The following is a 22,016-nucleotide window of genomic DNA, read 5'->3' on the forward strand; positions in this document are numbered from 1 at the left end:
CTAAAAGAACTTCATCATCAGACTCTATTTCTCCAAAATCGGCTTCTGCCGTCTCTTTCGGCTTTTCCTCTTGCTCTTTCTTTTCGAGCTTTTTATTTGCAAACCAGCATTCTTCAACTATGTGCCCAAGTTTCTTGCAAAACTTGCAAGATTTTCCGGATTTGTGTCCATTAAATTTGGACTTCTTATCGGTACTTTTACTACCGTGTGATCTCCCTTTTATATTTAAAGCTTCGGCATTTTCATTAGAAGGAACTTCAAGGTCAAACTTTTCTTCTGAAAGTAAGTGAGATTTAACATCCTCAAAAGAAAGAGTATCACTATTTCCATAAAGCATAATTTTCCTTGAAGTGTTTATACGAAGGTGGTAGGGAGACAATTAATAACACGGCCTTATCCTCATCTTCGATTTTAACATCTAAATTTTCAAGATCAATTATAATTGAATTAAATTCATCGAGATGAGTTTGAATATAAGTATCTTCGGCCATTCGAATTGTATAAAGCCTTTCTTTAATTCGAAGCTTGTTAGCGAGGCTTTTAGTCATATATAGTGACTCTAACTTCAGTCATAGGCCGGTTGCTGTGTCTTCATGGACAACCTCGCGTAGTACCTCCTTGGTTAAACATTGTTGGATTGCCGAGTTGGCTTTTTCGTCCAACTCTTGCCATTGCTCGTCTGTCATTGACTCTGGTTTTTTAGCTTTTCCATCCAAAGCCTTCTTTAATCCGCTGTGTACAAGAAAGGGTATAAAACTGGCCAACTCACCGTAACCCTAATTTCTTCTAAGTTCTCACACTGCTTCCTCTTCATTCTCTCTCTCTCCTCTTTATTTTATCTCTCTTCTCTCCTCTTTCCTTTCTTCTCTTCTCCTCCTCTCCCCGTTCTCATTTTCACCAGCGCTAGCTCGCCTGTCCTCCTCACGTAATTTTCATCTTTGCTTACGTTCTTCACCGAGCAGTAAACGAATTTTGCGTTATTCAACGAGCAACAATCAGATTTTGGTGTTCATGGTCAAATTCGACTATAAAAATTTCAAATCTGGTGATTTCATGGTTGAATTTGACCATATAAATCCAAAGGGGAAAACATATTGAGAAAAGTATGTTGATTTTTCTGAAAATTTTGTTTGTTTTAGGTTTTTTTTTTTTTGTGATTTTGTTTCATTCTTTAATTTGTTTGATTTTTTGGTCAAATTTATGCGGGTTAAAATTTTTTTTATTTTGATTTTATTTATGTGGGTTTTATTTATGCGGGTTTATTTTTTGTTCGATTTTATTTATGTGGGTTTAATTTGTGTTCAATTTTATTTATGTACGTTTAATTTTTTTGCTTATTTATGTTTATTTTCGATTTATGTGGGTTTTATTTCGTTTTTTGGTCGATTTTTTTGGGTTTAATTTTTGTGGGTATAATTTTTGTGGGTATATGTTTTGGGTTTAATTTTTGGGCTGCTTTTGGTTGATTTTTTTTGTTTGATTTTTGTTAATATTGCGTTTGATTTTCGTTTTGAATTTTGGGCTTGATTTTCGTTTTGAACTTTGATTTGAGTTTTGTTAATTTTTTATTTCGGGTTTGATTTTTGTGGTTTGTAATTTTGGTTTTTTTGGTTGATTTAGGTTTGATTATTGTGGTTTGTACATTTTTGGTTTGATTTTGGTTGAATTTTGGTTTGATTTCTGCTTTTCGGGTTGATTTAATTTTTAGTTGATTTTGGTTTGTAATTTTGTTTTAAATCTACTGGGTTTTTTGGTTGATTTAGATTGATTTTGGCTGGGTTTCGTTAATTTCTAGTTTTTTTTAATAAACTTTTAGCGACCGCCTATAGCCGTCGCATTTTTTCATTTTTGCGACCGCTACTGTGCCAGTTGCAATTTATAACATTTGCGACCGTTTTAGTACCGGTCGTTGAAAATAAAAGAAACGGTCGCAAATTTATTGCGACCGTCAACCAGTTGTAATAATGTATTTTTGTTACCAAATGAATAACGACCACCACGTTACAACAAAAGGTAACCAAAAATTAACAAACGCTACCCGCTACACTTAAACTCTACTATTTTTAATGTTTGGAAAAAGCTACCTAAACGCTACTTCTACCGCTAATCGGTACTCACACTGCTACCTTGCCAAACACTCTTATTTTGCTTTTTTTTTCTAGTAGTGTTTTTACTGGTCAAAACACTAATCACTATCTCAAACGCTACCACCAAACAGAGTCTAGGTAGATAGAATGATACTTGTTGGGTATGACCCAAATTTTATAAGCCCATTATATATCAATGGAGTATAATCTAGAAGTTTCATGAAAAATCAAGAGAAGATTGCACTTGATTTTTCTAGAGTTATCTATAATCTTAATATTCCCTAGAATATTAAGTGGAAGCCACTAGAATAAGAGGCATAATTATGGGGAAATTTCCATAAGAATCTAGAAACCTCCATCATCACCTATAAATATTGGTCAAGGGCATTCAATCAAAACAACAACAACACAACACAAGAAGCCATACCAAACACAAGCCTTTCTACAAAATTATTCTCCCTCCTTGTAATATTCCACTACTATCATAATACGCCTTGTAAGTTTCTTATAGTGAGAGTTCTCTTGTAATAATCACCCTCAAGGGTTCTTATACTCTCCTACTTTCAAATAGTGGAATAAAATTGCTCGTTGTTACATAAAATCGTGTGTTCATTTATATTAATTATCTTGCCAAATTATCAATTCAATTTATACTTCTCAATCAAACACATCTTCGCTTCTGCTGTGCACTCACCAACCCTAACAAGTGGTATCAGAGCCAAAGGTTGATTAGAGTGTATACACATTAAAGATGTCTTCATTCACGAAGTTCGAGATTGAGAAATTTGACGGCAAGATTAATTTCAGCATCTGGAAAGTCCAGATGAAAGTCGTTCTTGTACACCCCGAAGGGGAAGCCCGATGGCCCGCCTGGAGGCGGCCCACACTCAAAGGAGGACCACAAGCTCGTGGTTCGACGAAAGAAAAAATGGAAGTCTCATTGCCTTGCTTCCCGCTACGATACCGGTTCTATTCAAACTGCTAACTATGATTCGGATTTTCTGCCAGACTTCAGGTTCCCTACCCGTTCTAAAAAGAAGGCTTATTCAAGCAGAGGCTCGCAATTTGTACAATTTGCGAAAGCGGTTGCAACTGGGTTATTTTTATTTTAAATTATTTTACACACGTATTTTAATTAAAAAATATGTTTAACCACCTTTGCGAAGGTTTAATAGCTGAATGTCGGTCGCAGAACGGTTGCAAATCTGCGACCGCTTTGAAAACAGTCGTAATTCTGCGACTGCATAAAAATCGGTCGCAAATTTCATATTTTGCGCCCGCTTTAATGACGGTTGTAGAAAAATGATTACAATTTGACCGAATTCTAGTAGTGTGCTACTCGACTCGCTACACGTCAGCTTTGCCAAATATATAGTCAATATCATAGGTGCTTAAAACAAATAATTCAAAGGTGTTCACAACTATCACAAGTACGGAGTACAAATCTGTGCCACGAAAAACCAGGTACTGCCTCCGTCCCATAATATAGTACCTGTTTGTGTTTTTTCACGATATTTAAGAAATAGGAAGAGAAAGTGAATGAAATACATTAATAAAAGTGAAAAGTACAATTATAGACAAAAGTTAGAGAGAGAAAGAGAAAAAAGTACAAGACTTGTAAGATTCAAGGATAATTTAGAAAGTACAATGAATAAAGTTAAAAAAATGAGGATATAATGATCTTTACATACTATTCAAAAATGGAAAAAAGAACAACATTTTGAATCTCCAAAATAGGAAAATAGGAACTATATTATGAGACAGAGGAACTATTTAATAATATAAATAGAGGCCTTCTAGATTACGTTTTGCTTGAAAGTTACAACCATATACTCCAAACAAGAAACAAACAAATGAATGAATAAGACCTTTTAAAGTAAAGGCTGTGCTAGCTTTCGAAAAAAGAAATAAAGGCTGTGCTAGAAAATTTTTACATTATTATCAGCATAGTATACGTGTTTCCACGATCCACCTACATAAATAAATTGGTTATGTTACTGTCGTTGCGTTATAAATTAATTTTCATTGTTCAATTTAATAATTAATTATAAACTCGACATGAACCAATAACAACTCAGTAAGTACTAATTGTACTATTAATTGTCAATTATATCATACAAAGAAATACTGAAATACAAAGTACTGTATATAACATATGAATGATACGATAGATGATTTAATTGTTAAAAAAAAAAAAAAAAACAATATGATAGATAATGTATACGGTAACTAGAGTAGTAAGTTAAGGTTTACATTAACTAAATGCAATTAGTTTGCAATAGAAAACATACGGCTTGATAAATTGAACATGGATAACAATCTAATACAAAGTACATGATTAATACAAATATCATAAACAAATGATAATAATAGACAATTACACACAAGACTTTAAGCAACGTTGCTCAAAACATCTTCAATAAATTGACCCAACCTTTTATGAGATGAACCACCATCTTCTAATGCATTTCTACTTTTGTCACTAATTTCCCTTACTTTGTTCTTCGTCTCCTCATCCAAACTCATCAACTTGTTCACCCCATTCTCAATCTCCTCCGCGGTCACCTTAAAGTTACCTTTCCTAGTCTTCCAATCACGTCGATAATCAATCCTAATCTCCACTGCTAGTCCAAGCTCCTTCACTAGCTCAAACGCGTTCAATTGTTGCTCCGCGTACAACGGCCATGTAGCCATAGGCACCCCAAACCACAAACTCTCCAATGTCGAGTTCCAACCACAATGTGACACGAACCCTCCTAAGGCCTTATGGCCTAGGATCGAGACTTGTGGTGCCCACCCTATAATTTTCCCTCTTTCAGCCGTGCGGTCTGGAAAGCCCTCAGGTAATGCTTCCTCAAATGTTTCGTTCTCACTTGGAAGTCCAAGTTTACCCTCGGGTGGTGGTTTTCGTAAGGACCACAAGAACCGATGTCCGGACTTCTCTAGGCCGTTAGCTATCTCTATCACTTGTTCCTCATCGAAGCTTCCCATGCTCCCGAAGCAGAGAAACACTACCGAAGATGAAGGTTGATCATCTAGCCATTTTATAATGGACTCCTCATCATCAACTCGGTGCCCACCCCGGTGCTTAGTATCGAGCTCCAAGATGGGACCCACAGGATAAAATGCCGGCATACCATTCTTACTCGCTTGATCGAACAAAGACTGTACACCAAACGTTTCAAGCTCAGTGAACGTATTTACTATTATACCCTTGGATTTTTTAAACTCACAAAATTGATCAAGAAACCTGAAAGACCCAAATTCCTTGCTGACTAACCCTTCAGGGACGACTTTCCCGGGGACCCGGTTAACGAATCCGGCTGCATCGAACTCGATATCCGGGTCGTTGAGTTTAGCAGCGATGTCAACCCCTTGATCATCTTCCAACATAAAGAAGTGAAATAAAAGATTTAACATACTAGCTCCGGAAGTGAAGAAAATATACGAGGGGACCATGAAGTGATCAGCAACATCAATCATGGTAGTGCAAAACATGTCGAGGACAAACCCGGCAAGGCTGCCGGCCTTGACTTTGTCCTCGACAGCAGTTTTAACGAGTGGTTTATGGAGGCTGATGAGTGTTTGAAAGAAGTTGGGGGAGGTGGGGTCAGGAGGGTTGGAAAGGGGTGGTAAAGAATAGAAGGTGAGGCGAGTAGGGTGAGCATTGTCACGTGATTGGGAATCGACGAAGGAGTTGAGCGTTTGGGAACTCATGGGGATGTTGTTGAAGATGAGGATGAGGATCGATATGCGGTGGTCGCGGTCGAGGATGCGTTTGGCTAATTCTACGGCGGAGAGAAGGTGGCCCATTCCTGGTGTTGGTACAAGCACCAGCTCCATTTGTTTTTTAAAGATGGAGTAGTGAGAAGATAGGAAGAAGATTGTATTATACAAATGCTACAGGGAGGAGTATATATATAATATAATACTATACGTAAATAGAGAGTAAAATTTTACTATATTCTAGAAGTAGTACAAAGTTTTTTTTTTTTTTTAGGAGGAATTGTTGATTTGAATAGTCGTTTGATAGACATAAAAAGCCAAAAAATTGGAGGAAGCTGAAATAAATTGAAATTTTAACTTCCCACGAAACATACTTTCTCCGTTCTTTTTTACTTGATCAGCTTTGACTTTTACACTATTCATGATCTTTCCTTTGACCGTCTTTTGTGAATAATATTTAATAAAAAATATATTCATGTGGGATTTTTTTGAATTTGTCTCAATAAGTACTATCATAATATATAACTTTTATAATTTTTACTTATAGAGAATTAAAGTTATTGATTGTTAAAGTTTTGCATTGACAAGCGTGATAAAAGAAACAGGTCAAGTAAAAAAGAACCAAGGAAGTACAAATTAAATTACCAATTAAGAATATCTTGATCAATCATAATTCATGGGAATTTCAATTTTCTATTGAAATAAGCAAATAACTTAAAGAAATTTTTAATAATTCACAAATTTTTTATTATGACGGGTTAAAGTTGCCCTAACAGTATATAAAATTACCCTATCATAATACAAACTTACATATTCCTAACATAAATTTTACTATTAAATAAACACTTATAATGCATAAGATTAATGATATAACCTTTTTAAAATGTATTCATTAGAAGAAAATACACATTAAACAAAATTAAACTCATTACAAATTAAAAGTTACTCTTAAATAGATTTAAATTACTATAAAAAAAATGTTATTACACTTTTATTAACCATTTTACGATAAAAATCAATGTAACGTCTTATATAAAACTTTATTGCTTGGAATTTTATTAGATTAGTAACTTTTGATGAAATACAAGTGTTTACAAAAATTTAGTTTCCGTGTCAACTTTTTTAATTGTCTTGTACACTTGTTACATGAAAAAAAAAGACAAATTCTTAAAAAGTTAAAGCAGGCCGCACTAGAGAAGTCACTATTAGACCATTTTTAATGTAAGACTTAAAGGGAGTTTTTTTAGGAGAGATTATTTTTTGCGAAGGATACCAATAAGTTGGTATCTAAATTTAGCAACTCCAAAAGAAAGTTGTTAAGTTTAGATACTCAACTTTGAGTCTCATTTGACAAAAAGTGTGGGCCTTTTATTAATATTATAATATATTTTGTAATTTATTTAAGTTTTAATTTTATTTATTTATTTTTTTCATTTTTTTTTTTTTTGAAAAACTTACAATATGGATTTAGTGGGCCATAAATTGAAAAGGATATTAGTATACTTTAAAGAGTCTCACCATTGAGAAATTAGACCACATTCAATGCTATTTTTTTTTTTGTTTTTCCGTATTTCAGTCAATCTATTGAATTGCTAAATTGAAAAATAGATTGATCACCATTGGAGATAAAAAAATAACTCATTTTGTATTTCAATACTCAAAGTTGAGTCTCACCAATGAAGATGGTTTTAAGACAAATTCCCAAGCATCAATTGCTGAGAATGGTCTAAATCCCTAAGATGATCCAAGTGTATATAATGTGCATGGGATTCTTCCACACAAAGCAAATATATTATCTTGATCTGCTCACTCCCTTACTACTCCTCCATCGTGAGCTACTAGTAAAAGTCAATGATGACTAAATGAGGAATTGTATAAATTGCAGTTCGTATCTAATAATGATGATTAAGCTAATAGCTACTATAATTATACTGCGATTAGGTATTATATATAAAAAGGTATTATGGAACCGAGACTGTATCAAAGTTTTATACTCCTTCCCTTTTTCTGTAAGTGGAGCTTGTTGAGGCGTTAATAAAAAAAAAATAAAAAAAGGGGTGAATAATTTTTTATAAGTTTGTGAATAATAATAATAATAATAATAATAATAATAATAATAATAATAATAATAATCTAATATTATTCATATTACTAATAAATAAAGTCGGTCTCGCAGCCAGCCTACGAGACAGCGACACTTGGTATTTTAGTTTTTCCCCAAGTGTCAAGCCATATAAGCGATAAATAGATATTATTGTGATGTATATGATTCTAACTAAGCCAATTTTGGATAAATTTTTTAAGATAAAAATGTATAGAGTTTATTGTCGATATACTTCTTATATTTCATATATGCAAAATTAATAAAGATTATTAATAAATATCCTATAACTCGGTTTTATTTCCATCATAAAATTTGTTTCAAAAAATTATTTAAAATAAGATACATTATAATATATTTAATTTATTTAAAAAGTAATAGAGAATCAATAAAAATAAGTTTTAATCTAATTTTAGTTTGATAAAAATATTTTCACTTCAATAGAAATAATTTTAGTTCAATAACAAAAATTTCAAGTCATTAATAATATAGATACCTATTCACACACACACACACACACAAATATTACAGAAGTGCACTATTATATAAATATAAGTTATATGATATTGTAGGTCCAAATTGACGTATTTAACATTTAAGCCAAAAAGTTTATCATAAAATTTTATCAACAATCTAGGCATCTCCCGGGCACAAAACTAGTAACTAATATATAAAGCTAAACTTTTAGCCAAACCGCGAGACAACGACACTTGACATTCCAACTTTTTGCGAAGTGTCGCGCCATGTAGGCGACAATTAATTATTAGTATGACACGTAGGATTTATTTGAATATATTTTTTATAGAAAAGGATAGGATAAAAGTTGTATAGATTTAGTAGGATAAAAAAGTTATTTTAGAGTTTTATATTCAATAAAATTTGGATAGATTTAGTAGGATAAAAAAGTTATTTTAGATTTTTATTTTCAATAAAACTTTTGGTTTAGAATTTTATTTTCTACAACGTACCAATATTTCTATACAGATGGCGGATCCAAAGAGGTATAAAAGCAAAAAAAAAACAAATCAAATTGACTTGTTATTATATATAAACGTTCTCCGTAAGTCTTAACATGCAATCAGCCTCTCTCTAAATGTTTAGAGAAAATGAAAAGAGATCACAGCTTTAGACAACCGTTCTTTTTAGTTCTACATTACTACTTCTACGGCCCTACATTACACTTCTGCCAAACCCAACTTTCTACTTTAATATTTGCTTTCTTTAAATTACGGTATAGCTTTATTCAAAAATAAAAAATGTTAATTTATAACTTTCAATGATCACACATTCTTATGTGTGGCTAGCCATAGTGAGGGTTACTTCGTTAGTGTTACAGACGTTACTTAGTTAGTGTTATATAGGGGTTACTCCGTCAATTTTATAGGTTTACTCAGTCAATGTTATGGGGTTTTCTCGATTAGCATTATAGGGGTTACATCGTTAGTGTTATAGGGGCTACACGGTCAGTGTTACAGGGATTACTTGTCAGTGTTACATGGGTTACTTCGTCAGTGTTATAGGGATTACTCGATCAGTGTTATAGGGGTTACTTTGTTCGTAATTATTACAACCGGCCATATGGTGTGGCCAACCACACGCGGTTTAATAATTATCTTATAAATTTATTATTCTATTATATATCCTAATATTCGTTACTTCAAAATAAATCCATTTACTTCTATAATATATTTTAATAAGGGACTTAACAAATATTTCAAACTTTAAATTACAGATATCCCATACGTAAGTTTGAAGACTTTAATAAGGGACTTAACAAATATTTCAAACTTTAAAATAAATCAAGATTCGCCAAAATTTGAAGACTTTAGAGGAAATCATACGTAAGTATTCTGAATTCATATTGATCTCCCATCTTGCTAAAATAAAAGACAATAAAATCACAACTTATTTTAGAAATTTCATCCAATAATATGAAAATAGGTGCAACTCCAAACTGATTTATTCTGATTGCTCTGACCATGCTACTTGCGTCGCTTTCAAGAACTATCAGCCCAAACTCTTTCTTAAAACCACCAACATCTTTATGAGAGGTATTGCTATATTTTTTAGTTTACGAGTAAGATTGTCTAAGTGATTATTAATCCATGGGAGAAAATTCAAATAACATATGTAATTTAGATAAAAAAATTTATCTTAAAATTCAATAAACAACCTGGGCATCGCACGGGGCACAAAACTAGTGTATATATATAAAGGAGAGTTTTTCTCGAGATTTTAGAGAGCCACGCACAATTTTGATTTTTAAAAAATTATTAGAGCACCATGTAGGATTAGTATTTTTAGAGCGTAACGTGTAAGATTATGCCACGTAGGATTATTATTTTTAAAGCGCCACATAAGATTAAAATTAAAGGTTTAAATTAATTATAAAAATAAGATACAATATTTTTAAATTGGGAATTTTATCTAAGAGAAAAGAAATAATTTATTTTATTTCGTATATATAAAAGAAATACTATTAAACTTAAAAAATGAAATTTACGTTCAATTGATATTTAAAAAAAAAAATTGGATTTAGATAAAAAAAAATAATGAAAATATGACAAGTGATTATAATAAAATATTTTATATAAAAATAATAATTAAAAAAATGAAATCACGTTCAATTAAAAAAAAAATAGTTTTCTCTCAAAAAAAAAATCAGTTTTGTAATAGATACAAAAAATAAGAAAAGTCATTGAAATTAAAAATATATCCTTTCTCTTTTTCTGGCAAAAAAAAAAATTAATAATAAAAATAAAAACATGTTCATTATTTATCATTTATTTGTCTAAAAGATTAAATTCTACATTTACAAAATTTATCATATCTGATAATAAACTTATCACCATTTGAAATCCAATATTTTTTAAATCCTAGATAAACTCATCTGATGTCCCATGTGATGAACATAAGTGTTAATTTTGCAAGGGGGCGGGTTTAATTATGCAACTTATCAACTGGCACGATCAACGATTGATTTACAAAGGATGATGGAAGCTTGGAAGATTACAGTTTCACATATTTTATTCAAGGATTGGTTTATATTTTTCTATTTTTCTTCAAGGATTGGTTTGTATGGTTGTTTAAACAAATAATTTACAAAATATACCGTATTTATATATGTGTAAACTTTAATTGTATAATATTAAAAAAAAATAGTAATATTATATATTAATATTTTGTTATTACGATTGAATATTAAATATTAAATTTAACTATTAATAAAAACCCGTGCATTGCACGGGCTTAAATATAGTAATAATAATTGAGGAGATTAAGGACCATAGGCATAAAGAGATACATGGGATTTCCATTTTTAGAACTATTATTCTAAATAAAAGTTAATGAAAATTGTTGCACGTCACTTTAAAAAATAAAAGGAGGGTGTAACCTTTATTAAAATATAATTATCAAATTTCAACGGTTGCAATTTTTATAAGAACAAAGTGTTTTTTAATTATAAATTAGACTTCGGCGGCCGAATTCACTTCACCTTAAAAAAAATAACATTCTATAAAAATAAGTTCGGATTAGTTAGTAAAAATCGGTAAATTTAAAGAAGATATATAATAGACAATCGGTATAAAAAATAATTTCAGTTTATCAAAAATATGGTGAAGTGAACAATGCCATATAGAGATGAGGTCATGGATGAGGTGGGAAATGAAAGCAGGGTAATAAAATGTTGGGTTTAAAGAAAGGTATTGCTGCTGTTGGGTCAATAAGAAGATAACCATGTATATGTAAATGCTAATCTTTGGCCCTAATATACCATTACACTATTTAATGTCACGGCAAACACATACTACGTACTCCGTATTAGGTGTGTACAAAAACTTTCTCTTTCATCAACATCAACCTACATTAACAAGAAAATGGAGGACTTCCCTGCAATTCTATCAAGAGAGAACGCAAGAAAATGGAGGATTTGTCTTACCCCAAACATTAAAGATGGAGAGCCTCCTTCAAGATTTAATTTAACAGCGATGACTGACTTTGTCATCACCAACACTATCAATGGGATGATGAAAACTACATGAATATCCTAATCATCCCACAACAAAGAAGCAATAGGAAAAACAAACTTACCTCCCTCCTCAAAGCTAACTTCTCCTTGCAATCTCCAAATGCAGAGAAAACCTTTCACCCGCAAATAAAACGCCACCCTCTGAACACCAAAGCAGAGGAAATTGCCCAAACTACCAACAAGGGGAGCCATACAACCAAATTGAAAGCTCCCCCTAACATAGTCCCACCCCGAAGAGGCAACTAACAGGACCACCAACCAACAAGCCAAGTACCTTTGGAAATTACGGCCCCTAAAATATAGGCCAAAACAAACCAACCAGACTCCAAATACAAAGACACCACTTCGAAACCCTCCATACCTAGAACTACTTTAAGAAACTTCGACTCATAAACACATAGAGTAAGAGTATAAAAGAGGACTAAAATAAACAGCAAGTCAAACCAAAAATACAATGAAATCATAATTAACAGGGCAAAATAAGAAACTAACCGGCCAAAACAAAAACAGAAACAACTACTAATGTAAAAAAAGCTCACAAAGAGACTCGTGAGACTAGGAAGAAGCAAAGGTACCTAAAACAACTTCCTCCCCGGTAGAAACGAACCACATCCAGCCGTCAAAGCCAACGCTAGAAGACCGCCTCATCCAAATCTAGTCTTGGATTAAGTGAGTAAAACCCTAGTCTTAACTTCACCTTTACCATCGGGAAAACAATTAACTAAATTCCTTTCGGCGACGGCGTTAAGAATAGCCTTGATCCTCAATTCGTTGGTTGAATAGAAACTAAATCACTTGATGACGCTGCGAAACCCCGGTGATTGTTAAGAACAAAACCTCTCTGCAACTTCCTTTATTTCTATACCAAGAAACACGAAAAGAAAAAATAAATAAATAAAGCAAGACGTTGAAGAAGATGGCTCGCCGACGATGGCTAAGAGACAAGCGCCGATCGCCGGCGAGCAGGGAGTGAAAAGATGGGGAAGCGGTGGAAGGATAAGGATTGGGTTTCTAGAGAGAGAGAGCGCTATTCAAAATTAGATATTGATTTTTTAACAAAGATTTTTGTTAATATCGTTAAAACATACGGCTCTCTTGGTTTGGCTCCCGGACTCTTAGGAGGTAGTTATGCTTTTATATCCCTAAGAGTAGAGTCATGTTATAGTGTTTTTTTTCAGCAACGGGGTGCTTTCAACTTTCAATCGGGTTGTCTCTACTTCATTTCTTTGATAAGGAGGCATTGTAAGGTTCGGTTCTCTTCACTAGTATCGTCCTGCACTCATTGTCCATCTTGAGGGTTTTAGTTCATTTGGAAGCTCTTGGTCCAAGTAAAGGTTTTTGTGAGATGGTTTTGGTTATCCAGGCTCCAGGGTATTTGCTATGATGCACGGCTTCTGTGGTTTAATTACTCACTTCGTTCTTCCTCTGATAGTAAGTGGCAAGCCCTGTGTGGGCTTAGTTGGGTGTGTTGCCTCAGCCACGTTACGTATGGTTTTTGATTGGTTTTTTATGTGTTTAGTTTGGTGTAATAGGTTGTTTTTAGTTGTTTTTTTAGCTCTCTTAAGTTGTAATTTGTGTTTTATTTATGAAGCTCTTTTGTCAAAAAAAAAAAAAAAAAAAAAAAACAAAAGAAATTCCTACATTAACAAAATGTTTTTATTACTATATTTATATGATTTTTCATTGTTCATTATTAATACAAGATTGGGAAATTCTCTTTGGTAACACTATACTTTTTAATTTTGTTAGTGGTGAATTGCGAAAAATCTTATTATATTTGGTAAACCTAAATTTTTAATATTAAGTCAACTATAACATTAATGATAAACATTAACTAAATATGTAACTATAGTTAGTTAGGTTTTTTTTTTCTTTTTTACATTTATTTTAGAAATATTTTTTTTTATAAAAGAAGTAACCCATTTCCCAACAGCCAACCACCTCTCCCCCACCCCCATCCACGCCGGCGCCCAGCCTCACCTTCGTCGGTGTGCCGGCCTCCATTACCCCCTGGCGACGCCCAACCTCCCCCAACCCTAGCTGGTGACGCCCAGCCTCCCCCGCCCCCACCTCCTCTCTTGCTTTCCCATCTCAACCAGCGACGCCCAGCTCCCCACCCGACCGGCGACGCTCACTTACTATCTCCTCCAATTTCGATAAATCAAGCTTTCTTAATGTCTTTGAACTGCGGTTTTTGATTCAATTTACAATATTGTGTGAATTTTTGCAGCAAAAATCAAACCCCATGGGTTAATGCAAAAGCATAAGGCTAATTTGTTGAATCAGCTTAAGGATCTCGTGGTTGAGCAAATTTAGATTTCCTTTTTCTAAGGTTTTTAATTTTAAGGTTTTTGGATGATTTGATTGAATTGATTGGGTTTTTTGGGGGGATTTAGCAGTAAGGTGGTGTAATTGGGGATTTTGACCAAGTTTTGATAGTGATGTCACAAAAGCAGAAGTCAACATTGAGGGAAGCATACAAGAACAAGAATCGGGGTGGGGGAATGGGAGAAGTGGGGTGTCGTGGCGTTGGGTGGGGGAAATGGGCGTCGCCAGCCGGGGGTGGGGGAGGTCGGGCGTCGCCGGCCGACGCCTGGCCGCCGGCATGGGGGGGTGCTCGTGGCTAGGTTGGGTGGGGGAGGGGTTTGGTTTTATTTTTTATTTTAAAACACTGCTAGAAAACAGCCAATCAACGACGGAAAAAAATCCGTCGGAATTTCGTTGGAAATGCCCATTTCTGACGGAATTCCGTCGGAAGACATCGTCGCAATACCTTTTGTAGGAATTTTGGGATATTTCGAGGGAAATTCCGTCGGAAAGGTCCATTCCGACGGATTTTGTTCTGTCGAAGTCAGATTTGACTTAATTGGAAAGTCCGTCGCAAGGTTCCGACGGAAAATTCCGTCGAAATCTACTTACTTCCGACGAAAATTTCCGTCGGAAAAGTCAATAATAAAAAATAAAAAAAAAGCCCCACCCAGACCCACCCCCGCCACCAGCCCACCACCACCCACCCACCCACCCCCCCCCCCACACAGACCCCCCACACACCCAAACCACCACCCACACAGACCCCCCCCCCAGCAGCCCCCATACCACCTTAACCCGCCTCTCCACTTCCCTAACTTAACCCACCTCACCATACCCACCTCCCCGAAACCACCACCTCGAAACCCACCTCCCCAAATCCTCCCCGAAACCCAGAAACCACCACCTCCCCGTAACCCACCTCCCCGAAACCACCACCTCGAAACCTACCTCCCCGAATCCTCCTCAAAACCCAGAAACCACCACCTCCCCGAAACCCACCGAAACCACCCTGAAACCCACCTCCCACCAATTCCCCAAACCCATCACCCACCTCACCGTAACCACCCAAAACAACCACCGAAACCACCCAAAAAAACATCAAAAAAAAAAATCCATAATTCAACAACACCATAATTAAAAAAAAAATCAGAAAAATAAACAAGTTAATTAAGAAGAAAAAAAAGACACGTACCTTAATTTTGACAAAAAAAAACCCGTCGAAATTGGATTTACAAGGTCAAATTCGACCATGAAAACTCTAGATCTAGAGTTTTCGTGGTTGAATTTGACATGAAAACCTTGATTTTCTTGAAAATCTTGAATTTACTTTGAATTGAAACCCAAATAACCCAAACTGAAAATGAAAAGAAAGAGAGGAAGAGGAAAGACAAAGAAGGGAAGAGGAAAGGAAGGAGAGGAAGAGGAAAGAGTAGGGGCGCCATAGAAGGAGAAGGAAGGTGAAAGAAGGAGAAGGAAGGGAAGGAGAAAGAGGGGAAGAGGAAAGAAGAGAGGAGAGAGAAAGAGAAAAGAGGCGTGAAGGGAGAAAGAGTAGGGTTTTTGCTTTTAAACCCTTTTTTTTTTCTAAATCAGTCAGAATGTTATATAATTCTGTCGGAAAATTTCCGACGGATAATCTAAATTCGTCGGAAAGTTCCGACGGAACTTAAATCCCTCGGAAATCACGTTTTTTCCGACGGATTTTCGTGTCCGTCGGAACACGTCCGTCGTAAATTTCCCTATTTCTAGTAGTGAATTTTTTTTTTTATATAATAATTTAATTATTAGAAAACATAATAAACTAACTATAGTTAAGGTTTTTTTTTATTAAAATAACACTTATCAATGGTAATCAATAGTTCAAGTTTACCAAAGAGAATAAGATTTTTTGCAATTTACCATTGAGAAAATTAAATAGTATAGTGTTACCAAAGATAATTTTCCTAAAAGATTTTATTAATTCAACAATTACTATCAACAATACAAAGTACTATTAAATGATACTACAATAGACAATGTAAATAGACACTAGCTACAGTACTAAATTAAGGTTTACATTAACAAAATGCGTTAGTTCTTTGCAACACTTTAAGACATACAGTCCATGTTAATGACCATAAGACTTTAAGCAACAGTACTCAAAATATCTTCAATAATACCAATGTAAATTCACTTTGAATAGTAACTTTTATATTATAATAATTGAAAACTAGAGTAAATTTCTATTAAAAAAAAAAACACCAAAAAAACAAAACATGAGTACCTATCGGGGTCACTTTGGGTCGGGTCATTTGAGTCGGGTCACTTCGGATCATATCGGTTCAGGTCAATCAATTTGGGTCACTTCGAGTCGGGTCAACTTTGAATTTCGGGTCAATTTCGAGTTGGGTCATTTTGAACATTGGGTCACGTTCGGGCAACTCCACTTCAGGTCGTGTTTGAGTCAGGTCGGGTTAGTTCGAATTTGGGTCAATTTTCGGATTACGGGTCAGATCATTCGATTCGAGTCATTCAATCGGGTCAGAATTGCCGGTTCTACCCTACTTGCCCATGCCGCTGTAGAGTTCACTATCAAGACTTCAAGACAAAATCCCAAGTCCCCAAGTGTTGATAATGGGCTAAATCCCCAAAATGATCCTAGTGTACGTGGATGGGATCCGTCCACACAAGCAAAATTATAATCCCGATCTCCTCACTCCTTCAATACTCCATCGTTTCATACATTGTGAGCTACTTATGATAACGATCACTAAATCATGGATGGTACAAATTATAAACTGTAATTAGTTATGATAATGATGATTATTTACAACTACTATAATTATACTACGATTAGGTATCATGGAACAGAGAGTGTACTAAAGTTTTATACTCCTCCTCTTTTTTTTTATACGTAAGTAAAGTTTGTTAAAAAATTAAAAATTATAAAATGAAGATAGTGGGTGAATAATTTATATAAAAGTGATGCGAAAGAAAAGGAATAAAAAAAATTGAGGATCATAGACATAGAAAAATTCATAGGATTCCATTTTTAAAAATTAATGCACTAAAGAAAAGTTGTTTATGAAAATTATTACACTTAAAAAAAACCGGGGAGGATATAACCTTTGTTAAAATACAATCATTAATTTTAACGATTGCAATTTCAATAACACGAACAAGTGTTTTCAAATTAAATTTGACTTCTAGAGATGAGGTGGGAAATGGAAGCACGGTAATAAGATCTTGGGGAAAAAGAAAGGTATCGCTGCCGTTTGGGGCGATAGCCATGTAGTTGCTAGCTAATCTTTTGGCCTAATAAACCATTACACCATCTTAGTTTATTTGTACTTTTAGCTAGAATGTTCGTATCTATCATTTACAAAAATGTCACCATATGTGACTACAAAATGTTTATATTACTATATTTATATGATTTTTCATTGTTCAATTAATATTTATTAACTCGCCATGAACCAACAACAATAACTCAACAGGAATCACTATAAATATATAGTCAAATATCAAGTACATGGAAATGATATGATAGATAACATAAATAGACGCTACGGTGAGTAGTAAGTCAAAGCTTACATTAACAAATGCAATCAGTTTGCAACCCTTTATGTATGACGTACAGTCCATATAAATTATAAAACCAAATACTTTAAGCTACGTTACTCAAAACATCTTCAATAAATTGACCCAACCATTTATGAGATGAACCACCATCTTCTAATGCATTTCTACTTTTGTCACTAATTTCCCTTACTTTGTTCATCGTCTCCTCATCCAAACTCATCAACTTCTTCACCCCATTCTCAATCTCCTCCGCGGTCACCTTTAAGTTTCCTTTCCTAGTCTTCCAATCACGTCGATAATCCACCCTAATCTCCACCACTAGTCGTCCAAGCTCCTTCACTAGCTCAAACGTGTTCAATTGTTGCTCCGCGTACAACGGCCATGTAGCCATAGGCACCCCAAACCACAAACTCTCCTAACGTCGAGTTCAATAACACGAACAAGTGATTTCTAATTAAATTTGACTTATAGATGAGGTCATGGATGAGGTGGGATATATGGAAACAGGTGATAAGATCTTGGGAGAAAAGAAAGGTATTGCATGCTACTGTTTGGGGCGATAGCCATGTAGTTGCTAGCTAATCTTTTGGCCTAATAACTTAATGAACCATTACACCATCTTTAGTTATTGGTACCTTTTGGCTAGAATGATATATCTACTCCGTATCATTTACAAAAATGTCACGATATGTGACTACAAAATAGTTATACTACTTTATTTGTATGATTTTTCATTGTTCAATTTGATATTTATTAATTTGCATGATCAATCACTATAAAATCTAATATTATTACATAAATAAAGTAGGCATTTTTGGAGAGCATTCGGAGCGTCACGTAAGAAATATACTTATTTCGACCAATAAGAAGAAAGATTTGTATTTTATTTTTGAATAAAAAAATTATGTCACCACCTAGATTAAAGTAACGAATTAGATTTGATATATCTAAAATTTTAATGCCACGTAGATTATAATCCACGAATTAAATTATTTTAATGAAAAAAATAAAGTAAAAATATAGGAAAAGATAAATTTATTAATTCAATACTACGAGTATAAGAAATCTAAAAAAAATATACTAAAAAATATTTAAATGATAAACACTTATATTAAAGTTTGATACCTATCATTATAAGATAAATTTTGATAGTATTTATGATAAGAAATACAAATTGTTCGTTAATTATAATTAAATTAAAATTTGTGATATCTACCATTATAAATTGACACATCATACGACACAAACAAAATTTCGTATCAAAAAAAACCCCACCAAGCGAATTTTGTGTTAATTTTTGGTCATCAATGGCCGGGTAATTTTTAGCTTAATTTTTAAAATCCTATGTTTAAATTAGTATTTCTAATTATTACTTACATTGTATTAATTTGAGATACTCAACGATTATATGTTTATGTTTTATTTACTAAATGTTTTTTTACATGCAGATCTAACACATCATACAACACAAATAAAATTTTGGTATCAATTCAAAACTCCATCAAGCGAATTTTGTGTTAGTAATTTGGTGTTAGTTTTAGGTCATCAACGTCCGGGTAATTTTTAAAATCTTATGTTTAAATTTATATTTATAATTATTAGTTACATTGTATTTATTTAGGATACTTAACGATTATTTGTTTATCTAATGGCATACGATTAGATGTTATATACTTAATATATGGATGATTTTGGTTATTTTTAGAGATGATGAAAAAATTCCAATGCATAGATTTGATTTTATATATATTGATTTATTTTATAAAAATGTAAAGATTTAATTTATATCAATTTCAATTTGGCTAACATTTCACGGTTCAATTTATCTATTGACGTAGTAGGTTGGTTCTGGACGAAGTTAGTGATTCTATCGAAATAAAAGATATGGTAAAACAATGAATAATGATTTAGGATTTAAATTATTAAAAATTTATCATTTCACATTAAAGATTTTATATAACGGAAAAAATATCATATTTACAGTTTATTTATATTTAATAAATTCATTATAAATTATAGTAAGAAAAATAAATATTGAAATTTTATAATTTTGTCTGAAATTATTGAATACAATAAATCAAATAATTAAAAATCTTAGATGAAAAAATCGTGTGTTACACGGACTTTCATCTAATTATTAATATTATAGTCAAATATAGAGCTAGTACATGTAAATTAGTAAATAATATGATAGATAACATAAATAGACGCTAAAATGAGTAGTAAGTCAAAGCTTACATTAACAAATTAAATGCAATCAGTTCGCAACACTTTATGACGTAGAGTCCATAAAAAAACCAAATACTTTAAGCAACATTACTCAAAACATCTTCAATAAATTGACCCAACCATTTCTGAGATGAACCACCATCTTCTAATGCATTTCTACCTTTGTCACTCATTTCTCTTACTGTATTCTTCGTCTCCTCATCCAAACTCATCAACTTCTTCACCCCATTCTCAATCTCCTCCGCGGTCACCATAAAGTTACCTTTCCTAGTCTTCCAATCACGTCGATAATCCATCCTAATCTCCACCGCTAGTCCAAGCTCCTTCACTAGCTCAAACGCGTTCAACTGTTGCTCCGCATACAGCGGCCACGTAGCCATAGGCACCCCAAACCACAAACTCTCCAATGTCGAGTTCCAACCACAATGTGATACAAACCCTCCTACGGCCTTATGGCCTAAGATCGAGACTTGTGGTGCCCACCCTATAATTTTCCCTCTTTCGGCCATACGGTCTAGAAAGCCTTTAGGTAACACATTCTCGAATGTTTCATGCTCACTTGGCATTCCAAGTTTATCCTCGGGTGGTGGTTTTCGTAAGGACCACAAGAACCGATGTCCGGACTTCTCTAGGCCGTTAGCTATCTCTATCACTTGTTCCTCATCGAAGCTTCCCATGCTTCCGAAGCAGAGAAACACTACCGAAGATGAAGGTTGATCATCTAACCATTTTATAATAGACTCTTCCCTTTCACCTCGGCCCTTACTATCGAGCTCCAAGATGGGACCCACAGGATAAATCGCCGGTATACCATTCTTACCCACTTGATCGAACAAAGATTGTACACCATATGTTTCAAGCTCAATGTAGGTATTTACGATTATACCCTTGGACTTTTTAAACGCCCTTGCATGATTAAGAATCATGGAGGATCCGCTTTCCTTGTCGAGGAACACCGCAGGGACGACCTTCCCCGGGACTCGGTTGACGAACCCGGGTGTATCGAACTCGATACTCGGGTCGTTGAATTTAGTAGCAGTGTCAACCCCTTGATCATCTTCCAACATTTGAAAGTGAAATAAAAGATTTAACAAATTAACTCCAGAAGTGAAGAAAATATACGAGGGGACCATGAAATGATCAGCAACTTCAACCATGGTAGTGCAAAACATGTCGAGGACAAACCCAGCAAGGCCGGCTCCGGCCTTGACTCGGTCCTCGACAACGGTTTTAACGAGTGGTTTGTGGAGGTTGATGAGGGTTTGGAAGAAGTTGGAGGAGGTGGGGTCAGGAGGGTTGGAGAGGGGTGGTAAAGAACAGAAGGTGAGGCGAGTAGGGTAATGGTTGTCACGTGATTGGGATTCAATGAAGGAGTTGAGCGTTTGGGAAGTTGTGGGGCTGTTGATGATGAGAATAACGATCGAAATGCGGTGGTCGCGGTCGAGGATGTGCTTGGTTAATTCTACGGCGGAGAGAAGGTGGCCCATTCCTGGGGTTGGCACAAACACTAGCTCCATTTTTGTAGTTTTGGTTCAGTTGGTTTTTTTTTATTAAGATGGAAGATTGAGAAGTTATGAATAAGATTGTGCTAAATGCAACATCTAGGGAGTATATATATAAGTATATAATAGGTAGTACGTGGATATATTTATATTAAAGTCATATGTAAAGTAGTACTCATATACTCGTATATTAAACTAATCTGTAGATCAGATTAATTTTATCTCAAAAAAATTTAAATAGAAAATAAAAATAATATAAAACGGAGGGAAGAGTACGTTAATTATGTTTCAAATACCAATGATTATGTTATTCGGATTGTCTCAAGGTAAACACATATCAAACTTCTTATAACTTTTACTAGCATATAATTAAAAATATTAATGTATAAATAAAGTTGTGTACCAATAGATTTGCCAATGGTACGATTATAATTTTAATAAAACAAACAAAAAGTGTTTTCCAAGCAAATTAG

At 34.0% G+C, this 22,016-nt stretch overlaps 3 protein-coding genes across 3 annotated transcripts; all 3 read right to left on the bottom strand.

Annotated features, from left to right (window-relative positions):
* Window positions 1–4,223: 4,223 nt before the first annotated feature.
* Window positions 4,224–6,221, bottom strand: LOC110692719 (anthocyanidin 3-O-glucosyltransferase 2-like). The gene has a single exon (XM_021869762.1). It carries the CDS (start codon window positions 5,928–5,930, stop codon window positions 4,479–4,481), a length of 1,452 nt encoding a protein of 483 aa, XP_021725454.1. The 5' UTR covers window positions 5,931–6,221; the 3' UTR covers window positions 4,224–4,478.
* An 11,669-nt stretch (window positions 6,222–17,890) lies between these two features.
* LOC110692721 (UDP-glycosyltransferase 71E1-like) lies at window positions 17,891–18,222 on the bottom strand. Its single transcript, XM_021869764.1, has one exon. The coding sequence runs from the start codon at window positions 18,201–18,203 to the stop codon at window positions 17,898–17,900; it is 306 nt and encodes a 101-aa protein (XP_021725456.1). The 5' UTR covers window positions 18,204–18,222; the 3' UTR covers window positions 17,891–17,897.
* Window positions 18,223–19,893: 1,671 nt separating this feature from the next.
* LOC110692720 (anthocyanidin 3-O-glucosyltransferase 2-like) lies at window positions 19,894–21,767 on the bottom strand. The gene has a single exon (XM_021869763.1). The coding sequence runs from the start codon at window positions 21,556–21,558 to the stop codon at window positions 20,119–20,121; it is 1,440 nt and encodes a 479-aa protein (XP_021725455.1). The 5' UTR covers window positions 21,559–21,767; the 3' UTR covers window positions 19,894–20,118.
* Window positions 21,768–22,016: the final 249 nt, after the last annotated feature.

Source organism: Chenopodium quinoa, unplaced genomic scaffold (genome assembly GCF_001683475.1).
Source record: "Chenopodium quinoa cultivar QQ74 unplaced genomic scaffold, ASM168347v1, whole genome shotgun sequence".
NCBI lineage: Eukaryota > Viridiplantae > Streptophyta > Magnoliopsida > Caryophyllales > Amaranthaceae > Chenopodium > Chenopodium quinoa.